Source organism: Chionomys nivalis, chromosome 13 (genome assembly GCF_950005125.1).
Source record: "Chionomys nivalis chromosome 13, mChiNiv1.1, whole genome shotgun sequence".
Taxonomy (NCBI): Eukaryota; Metazoa; Chordata; class Mammalia; order Rodentia; family Cricetidae; genus Chionomys; species Chionomys nivalis.
Window position 1 is genome coordinate 74,521,856 of NC_080098.1, and position 9,805 is coordinate 74,531,660.

The 9,805-nt window shown below is 38.7% G+C and overlaps 1 protein-coding gene across 2 annotated transcripts; it reads right to left on the bottom strand.

The window, feature by feature from the left end:
- Positions 1 to 1,137: 1,137 nt before the first annotated feature.
- Positions 1,138 to 5,257, bottom strand: LOC130885842 (cathepsin Q-like). Of its 2 annotated transcripts, none has more exons than XM_057787641.1 (7): positions 5,132 to 5,257; positions 4,732 to 4,851; positions 4,491 to 4,637; positions 3,808 to 4,032; positions 2,762 to 2,924; positions 2,022 to 2,139; positions 1,138 to 1,237 (listed from the first exon to the last, which is right to left on the bottom strand). In XM_057787641.1, exons 1-7 carry the CDS (start codon positions 5,255 to 5,257, stop codon positions 1,138 to 1,140), a joined length of 999 nt encoding a protein of 332 aa, XP_057643624.1. The 2 variants fall into 2 exon arrangements, with proteins under 2 accessions (XP_057643624.1, XP_057643623.1); XM_057787640.1 differs by having other exon boundaries at positions 4,732 to 4,854.
- Positions 5,258 to 9,805: the final 4,548 nt, after the last annotated feature.

Genomic DNA, 9,805 nt, shown 5'->3' on the forward strand with positions numbered 1-9,805 from the left:
ACAACACAATAGCATATAGTATTCATATTCTGTGTATTACCATCTTTATGTGGTTTTATTTTAAGTTCTATTTTTTATTTTTATTTTAAATTTTTTTTGACACAGGATTACTCTGTGTATCTTTGGCTGTCCTGGAACTCACTATGTAGACCAGGAAGCCCTTTAGCTCATAGAGATTCACCTGCCTCTGCCTTCAAAGTGTTAGGACCCTTCTTTAAGGTCTTTGTCCTTTTTCTTTTCTCTCCCAAGCCTACCTTATTAATACTGAAACATCAAACGACTGTATTTGGAATTAAGTACATGTTGTTTAAGCAGGAAGTGCAACAATCACACCTTGGACCACGTATCCTGTATGCAGCCATTCCCTGGATCAAGCCTTCTGTCATATCCTTGAAGGAGCAGGAATAGGCTTGAACTTTCTGACCTTCAGTCAAGGTGGAAGAGATTCCCTCTATGGGCCATCTTAATACACAAAACACCAAACAACCACACCATAAGCTAAGCTATCTTGTTTAAAGCCACACCTTAAGTCGCCCTCTTGTCAATAGCATTGAAGAAGCAAGAAAACATGTGAACTCTCTGACCTGTAGTCAATGTGGAATGGATCCACTTCTGTGGGCTCCCACATGTGTGCCAGCTAAAAGTGTCAAAACCAGAAACTATCATAGAGTCTTTCAGAGCAAGGTTGCTGTTGGAAAACAGAACACTGAAAGCAAACCACAACAATGAAGAATGCTACCCATCAAGGAGGACCCTCCCACCCTTTCTTCCAGACACCAGCACAACACTCAGTCCCCACTACAAGGTGAATTGCATGTTTGACCACAATAAAGTCACTGCAAAAAAGATGAGAAACTAGAAATGACAGTTGAAATTAATTTTAAATGATTTTATTTACACAGGTATTAAGAGTGAAAATAACGTTGTCTCCGGAATCATAAACACTTATTAGTTAGAGAACCAGTTATAAAGCTTGTAATTTCAAGTATTTGAAAGCTCCTAGAATTCACACTGCAGTGTGGACCTTGAGAGACTCAGCAGTTTAACACACTAAGCAAAGGCTGGTTTTTGAAGTGGATATAACATCTCTGGAAATGCAGTCTCCTGCCAAGTGATTGTTTGTGGGCATCAGGCTGCTCACACAAGAGGGTACTGGGCAAATGAAGCAATTCCACAGTGGTTCTTTCTGTCCTTGGCAATTTTCATGTAGCCGTTCATGCCCCAGCTTTGTCCCCAGCTGAAATAAATCATATTTTCCATTTAGGACAAAGCTTACCACATGATGGACTTGTCAAGAGGCCAATCTAACAAAATGATCAGGAAAGGCAGAGGGTCTATTCCTGAGCACCAAGATGTGCCTCACACAGGAATGTGAACATCGCAATAGAATGCATTTCTACTGTTACATGTTTCAAAACTATCAAACGTGTAGCATTGTACAAAATCAATGTAACACACATGACATTGATACCCTAGATAGCAATGAAGGGTTGGGAAATTTTTTTGAGAACATACTGTTAGTACGTTCTGAGAACTTAAGGGAGCTCAGCCGTTAAAGAGATGAGATTAGTTTCAAGAGCGACTGGAAAGCCAGATTGATATTATAGTATGCCTGTAAACCTCATTCCTGAGACATGGACACAGAACATACCAAGAACAAGCTGGTAAGCCAGATTAAATAGTTAACTTTTAGATCAGAAAAGAACACTGTCTTAATATAGAAGTTATATAGTGATTGAGAAACAATTGATGCTGACATCAGAGCTCTACACATGTTCACTGGTGCACACATGTCTGCAGACATGCAAACAGTCAAATACACCTCATCCATGAACATGGGAAAACAAGAACAGATTTTGTTCAAATTAAACGAAACAAAATCTTCTAACTTTATATCAAAATACTGCCTGAAAATTGCAATTTCATCAAAATCTCCTGGATGTGCCTCCAGTGTCATTAAGCACTTAACCATCTCTCCAGGCCCCGAAATTTTAAATAAAGATTTTTATGGCAATTTATACCTGTTCTTAATTGTCCAGTAGTTATTACCATCTGTTTCATTTCCATCAAATCCATAGCCAACCACCAGAACTGCATGGCTCAAATTATAACGGCTGCAATTTGGTTCGTGATAAATGCCTGAGAAATAACACAGAAACTGATGTAAGATGCACAGGACACCTGGCAGTGACTATAGCCACCAAAATAGAACTATTTCAACAATCATTGAAATGATACAAACAGACTTGAGCCAGTTAGTTGTTCACAAAAACGCTAATGGGTGCACACACAAAAACAGAAACATAAAGTTTCACAGAAAACTGAAAATATTCAAAATAGTGAGATTTATTGATAGCTACAAACTGCATGAATACGAAATGACTCCTTGGAACTTTAAACTTTTTCTACTAGTGTCTAATGCCAAGTTAAACTTATAAGGCATAAATTATTTAATTCAAAGTCTCTGTTATAATTTCATTTCAGATAATCAGTTTTGATAAACAACTAAAAGGTCCATGAAAAGGAGAGGAGTTGAGAAGTTAGTTAACCAATATATTTTATTAAATGGGACACATTAACTTTTATATGAGGGTGCATACCATTTGAAATTCTTTACTCACAACTATTATTAAGAGACTAGTAAAATCCAGAAAGTTAAACATTTATATCACATTTTTTACATAGCAGCCAGTCTGTTAACTTGTCATGACATAGAGATGTCACAATGGCTTTTTCTATATCTAGGAAGAAATATGCTAACCTTCATCGTAGAACTTAAAAGAATCATGGAGCGCATCAATTGAAGCAGGAATGGGCCCTTGAGTTGCTACAGCATCCATTAGAATATCCTCATATTCTGGGAGGGCCACAAATTCTCTGATTTTAGCAGCTACATTCTGAGGATTGTACCTGCAGGGTCCTTCCTTTAAAAGGTGAAGAGATAAAAGACTCAGTTTCTTCCCTCCATGTCCTAGGAGAGAATCACAACCACCATACTCTGCTCTTTGCAATTGAGCACACAAAAGTCTGGATTATTGTAAATAATCCCAAGATGTGAAATGGTACTGGCAGATCTAGAATTGAAAATAAGTTTTCTTGTCCTCAGTGACAACCAATACTTACTCCTGTCCATAAGAATTTTTATTGCTGCAGTGTAAGTTGAGACTGTGCTTTCATATTCCTTCCACCCAGACAAAAATAATCACCTAGGACCTATATTAGTTGCATCAATATTTGGCCAATGGCTCAGGTATATTCATAGCTATCTCTTATATCTTAAAATAACCTATTTTTATGAATCTATGTATTGCCTCAAAGCTGTGGCTTACCAGTAATGTTCTGACATCTTTCTCCTTCAGCAGCTACATGGCATCACCTTGACACTGATTACTCTCTCTCTCTCTCTCTCTCTCTCTCTATATATATATATATATATATATATATATATATATATATATATATATATCTGTTCGAATATCACAACTGGCTTTATTTCACTAAGACATTGACCACAACTGATTTATTCATCAACCAATAAAAGCAACATATATACAACAGGACATCCCACATCATAACAGAGATCTCTATTATAGGTAAAATAAATTCTATATTCTCTATGTACATAGAGAGAACCACACCAAAACCATCACACCAAAAATGTATGCAAAGGTCATTATTTATTAACTGAAATGAGAGTATAGAGAGAGATTCTATCACCCAATCTGAGTGCTGCAGATAGTGTATCATATCTACAGTTGTCTTTCACTCAATGTTGAGCTGAAATGACAATATATGAAGTCCACTTACTTTTCCTTTATATGGGTAGGTCTCCTCAGCCTCCACACCTCCATTGTGCAAAACATACCGAAAAGCAAAGTATGTGTTACCCCAATCACAGCCATTATTGCCATGAGGCTTAGAACAGTCCACTAGGTTCTGCACACTCAGAGGAATGAGTTTGCCTGTCTTTTTGTACATTTGTCCTTCTATGGCACCAGCTGTAGCAAAAGCCCAGCAAGAACCGCAATTGCCCTAAAGTGAAGAAAATATGGTCTTTCATAAACAAATACTAACTCAGGTAATAACATAGACAGGTGAATAATTTGTGAAAATTAGGAATTGGCAGTTGACAGATGCCTAGAAAGGAATTGTCAGTCTCCAAGAAAACTTGGATGCTGGTAGTGTGCACATGCTTTGTGGGTCCCCCCACCCACATTTGTGAAAGACCTCTTGCTTTTATCGGTTATTAATGACAATAGAAGGGACATCAACTCTACAATGAGATATGGTAGAAGTTAATATCCATAGAATGTGTTTGGTGGACTGTTAATATCAATAAATATTGGAAAATGTATGAAGATTTCAAAGAGGAAAAAATATTATTTAAAAAATGAGCGGCAAATCTCTCCCCATTCAATAAGAAAACAAAGACACTAAGTTCTTTCCTCTTCAATATGGCTTAAGAAGAAGGGCAGGTGGCACTGTCAAACCTGGTACCGCACAGGGGTCACATATCCTTCTTTTCGCCAATCCACAAATTTGGGTAAACCACTAAGAGATCGTTTCCAGATGCCTTTCCCCCTCTTGTGAGTTTGCATTGGGAAATTAACCATCATTTTCCTGAATTCTTCATCGGTCTTCAAGAAAGCATACATAAATGATTATAAAAGAAAAGACTCCATGTAAAGCACTCAAGAGAATACAGTGTGAAGTAATGCATGTCACGCTCACCATGTCACCAAAGGCGTTCATTTTCATGGTATAGCCATTCTTCCCCAGGCCATTCTCCCCATTGTGATGTTTAATCATTTTCACGTTCTTTTCCCATACTGTTCTCCTCAGTGCTTCTTCCTCCTGGATAAGAACAAAAATGGGTGACATTTCTTTATAATTAAACTCCTGTACAAGCTGATGTAGATTTGCTGTCCAGGTGATTAGAGGCCCAGGAGAGTTAGTCTAGGACACAATAGTCACACATTCTCCTCATTCTGACGAAAGGGAATCTGGCAACCCATTGCTCACAATGGTGGTGATTAAGCAACCTCAGTGGTGGTAGTTGTGGTGGGGCACCTATGACCTCTACTATGCCTAGACAGCTGGGGCCCTTCTGGACAGTTTCCAGGATACCAACCAGGCTGTATGATTTTTCATAGAGTATCTTCCACTCTTCCCATTCAGCATCCAAACTGGGATCAAGTGCCAAAACACGTGACCCAACTCCTAAGCACAGGACGAACAGGAAGACAGCAGGAGTCATAGCTGAAGAGCCTGGATAAGAAAGAGAAATGAAGACATAGCTACAGAAATAATTTTATGTCTTCTTACTCCTTCATAATAAATTAATCAATTGTGGTCAATAAAAGTTTTGAATTGTTCTTCCAACAATTTTTGAGAGACTGCAGAAATGTTCTAGGGTATGTTTGAACTGAGTCATCAACTGATTATTATTAGATTCTATACAAAATGAAGAACATGAGCTCAGAATTCTAGCAATGACAACTTTAGGTAAAATGCTTATTATTACTTTAGAAATGTCTTCATCCATTGTGAGGAACAGAAACATAAAAGCTATCATTGTCTAGTATATCACTGAGTCATTGCTTATACCAAGCAAAACTTCTATCACATGGTATTTTATTCTACTTTCAAATTTCAAGGTGAGCTTAAGGATTGAGACTACATGGCACCATAAGCCTTTCTAATATGCAGAAAGTAGTGGGATTGACTTTAACCCTCCCCTTCTTAGTACAACACTTTAAAATATCTTCTATAAGAATGTTGGAAAAGTCATTTACTATTCCTTGTGCTCTACCCTTTCAAATGTGAAATAAAATTCCCAACTCACTACCTATATCATATGAAAAACCAACAGGAAGCCAAAACCATGGGAGTAGGTGGAGTACAATAGCAAGTCCGTAGTGGGATGATCAGTTTCTGAATTTGCTTTTTCTCTAAAGCAACACTACCCAAAGGACTTGATAGGAACATACTATCTGCTACTACGTCTGTCCATGTGAGCTAAAAACAGATCCATTCTTGGGTTATGTGCAAGAGATGATCTCTTCTGGACCAGTAAGTGCCAGTGATGTTTACTGGTGTTCAAAGAACCAACTGTAAATCTCTGGGTGCAGATCCAGACTTTCACATAATGGTACCCTATCCAAACAGACCTATAAGTGATGTGGTGTCATCTTTGACTTTCCTACCTATTCCACTACAGCTACACACAACAGGGTTGCTGAGGCTTATATTATAGTCTTGGTATTTACTTGATTTTCCCTGGAATCTCTCAAAACACCTCCCCCAATGTCACCTACATTTCTGCCTTGGCAAACACAGGGTCTTACCTATCTGTGGTGATGACTCAGTTCACTCCACAGTCTCAACTCTTCAGAGGTGGTTGAGGTTCCAGAATCTGGCACAGCAACTCTTACTCATGCTATAAATTCCAAATATCTGTCTATCTGAACCTGCCCCTCAATCATGAGCTGTTTTGGATTGGCTGTGTTAATGACAGAATTAAGTCTTCAGGCACTAGTACTTCAGGCTCTTTCTGACATATAACCTTTGACTTTCCCTCTGGCATGGCTGTGAGACAACAGGAAGCTGAATTTGTGAACCTTGTCAAAGCAAGTTGGATAGCAGTCCTGTAGGCTTTGGATCACAGTATACTGAGCTGCTTGTTTTCTGAGTACACTTTCTGGAAAAGATGTGTGATGTGCCCTTGCAATTAGAGTTGGAGGCTTTGGTTACCATACCTGGCAGGAGTTAATCAATGCATTCCATTTTGTGTTTACTCCTCAGCTATGGTTGGATCCTAGAGGACACAGATTCTTGAGATGCTCTATTTCCATGTGTCAGTATATAATACATTGGATCTCACAAGACATTTAGGAGACATGACCATCAAAGGCCAAGTGGTGTTCAAGGCTGAAGCATGAGAGGAGATACAATTGGCAGGCTGTGGTTGCATCTCTTGAAACTCTCTGACTTTTCTTTTTTGGATGTTAAATGGGCCTGCCATCTAGAAGCATTATTTACCTGGCATTCTTCCTTGTCCCAGCACAGCATCAATTCAAAGTTACTATATTTACTGCTTCAGGACCCATCCTGCTGGGCTCAGGGACAGTCACTCACATTGCATTGCAATCAGTACCTGGAGGCATTCAGAATTAAGGGACCATGTTCAAGGCCCAGGAAACATAAGGACTTAGCGAACTTGCCTACATGGTTCTGTCATTAGAGGGAAAGATATAAAAAGAGGTTGTGCAATCTCCCTTTGTGACTTAGGAAAGCTTCTCAGGCAAGGCTTGTGTCTGAGGCATCCCTACCTGGAAGTCAAGGGATGCCATTATGTGAAGCTGTGAGGGTGGAACCCAGATGACCTTAGAAACAGCAAGATGTTGAATATGCCAGAGTCAAGAGATACCCATTAAGAAGAGCTGATAACATGGCTTGGAAACAACCTAAGAGAGATAACTCTGTTGCAGTCAACAAAGCTGAAATGAGTTGGATATCTGAAGAATACTTTGACATCAGACATGGAGATGTAGAATTTGGAGTTTTCCCTTCTAGTTTTAGTTTCTCTTCAGGTATAGTCTTTCCTCACAATAATCTCTTTCTTCGACTTTGTAATGGCAATGTATATCCTGTGACATTGTATGTTGGAAGGATTTTATCTGCTTTTAATCTCAATTTTACAAGAGATTACAGTTAAGAAAATGACACAAGTATTAGAGACTTTGACATTGGACTTTTAAATGGTGTTGAGACTCTTACAGACTACAGAATATTTTTAATTTGGATTGAATGCAATTCTGCATTCTGATGTGGCTATAAGCCTATGGTTCCAGGAAGGGGAATTGGGTGATATAGAAGAGAATATCTCTCCAACAAGCTCACAGATTTGAACGCTTGTTCACTAGTCAATGAAACTATCTGAAGGGATTGGGAGGTACAGCTATGATGGAGGAAATACATCACTGGGAGTTGGTTTTGAGGTTTCAAAAGCACATGCCAAGTCCAGTATCACTCGAATGTGAAATTCTCACTTACTTATCTAGTACCATGCCTGGCTGCCTTTATACTGCTGTGCTCCCTGCCATGATAACAATGGACAATGCCCCTGAAACTGTAAGACCCAATTAAATATCTTCCTTTATAGGTGTTTCCACAGTCATATCGTCTCTCTGTAATGGCAGAACACTGACTAAGACAGGTTATATGATAATGTAAATGGATACTGCACTTTCATTTCATGATGGCCCCCACCTAAATAATCACACAGAAACTGTATTAAGTACTACACTGGCTAATCTCTCAGGAATATTCCTTGTCACCTCTTACACTATGAATTAACCAATTTCTATTAATCTATGTATTGCCACATACTGCAGCATACTTCTAATGATTTGGCCTCTTTCTCCTTCAGCAGCTACACAGAATCTCCTCAAGTCCACTTACACTCTCCATGTATCTTTGTTTGAGCTTCCTGCCTATCAGTATTTTGAGTGACCATAGTTCAAACAGCTTTATTCATCAACCAATAAAAGCAACACATATACCGAAAGATATACCACATCATGATTCAGAAAGGTAAAATACATTCTTAGAACTAGGTTTTTATTTGGTAACATATGATGTCTAGTTGGTGTACTATCTCCTCTATTACAAGATGACACATTTAAATTTCTTTTATGTGTATATGTATTTTCAGACACTTCTATCATAATTGGTTTTTATATAGCTTTTCAAAATGCTTTAAATGTTAGTTATCCATCCATTTCTTCCTCTGCCAAGAGTGAAGGATGCTTAATTCAAAGAAAGTAACAAATCATTATGTTCATAAGAGAAAGATGGCTCTCCCTGTACACTTTGTGTCTGAAATACCCCCAATCATTACCTCCTCAGATAAAGAAATCAGATTGAGGATTTCAAAAGAAAAGACAGATTGACTTGAATTGGTAACTCTATATTTCTTTCTTTCTTTCTTTCTTTCTTTCTTTCTTTCTTTCTTTCTTTCTTTCTTATTTTTTGTTTTTGTTTTTCGAGACAGGGTTTCTCTGTAGCTTTGGCGCCTGTCCTGGAACTCCCTTTGTAGACCAGGCTGGCCTCAAACTCACAGAGATCCACCTGCCTCTGCCTCCCGAGTGCTGGGATTAAAGGCGTGCGCCACCACCGCCCGGCCAACTCTATATTTCTTAAACAAGAAACATTTTGGCACAGTTCTCAAATATCAGGGGAGCTTGATAAATTCTATTAGCACACTAACCTTTTAAATACACCCATGTGTGAAGAACTGAAGTCACTAAGCAGGAGAGAATGGCATGAAATCTTTCCTCTTCATTACCAGCAGAAGTGTTACACAGTAAACCTCACACCTCATCCATGTAGCTAAACAGAAGACCTAGTTCACTCTGTACTGTGAATTTGTTTGGTGATCTCTAAGGGCTTCTTCTCTTTATTGTTCTATGTCCAAATGTAGAGACCCATTCTACAAACTCTAGCATATACCACTAAGACCCTCATTGGTCAGGATATGTTAGTTGTGGAGACAAAATTGTCAGAACACATGTAGCCACTTGAGTGACATTGCATCAGGTAATTACAGTGAAATTGGAAAGTCATAATGAACTTCCATCACTCTCTGTCCCAGTGACAAATGATTCTGGACCTTGAGTCAGATGCTCTCTGAGCCTTAAGAGATAGATACAATCAGCATGAACGAGCTAGTCAACAGGTATGGAAGCCTTGGGCCAAAACAATCCACTCCTCCTGAGTCACATCTACGCAAGTGCCTCCTGAT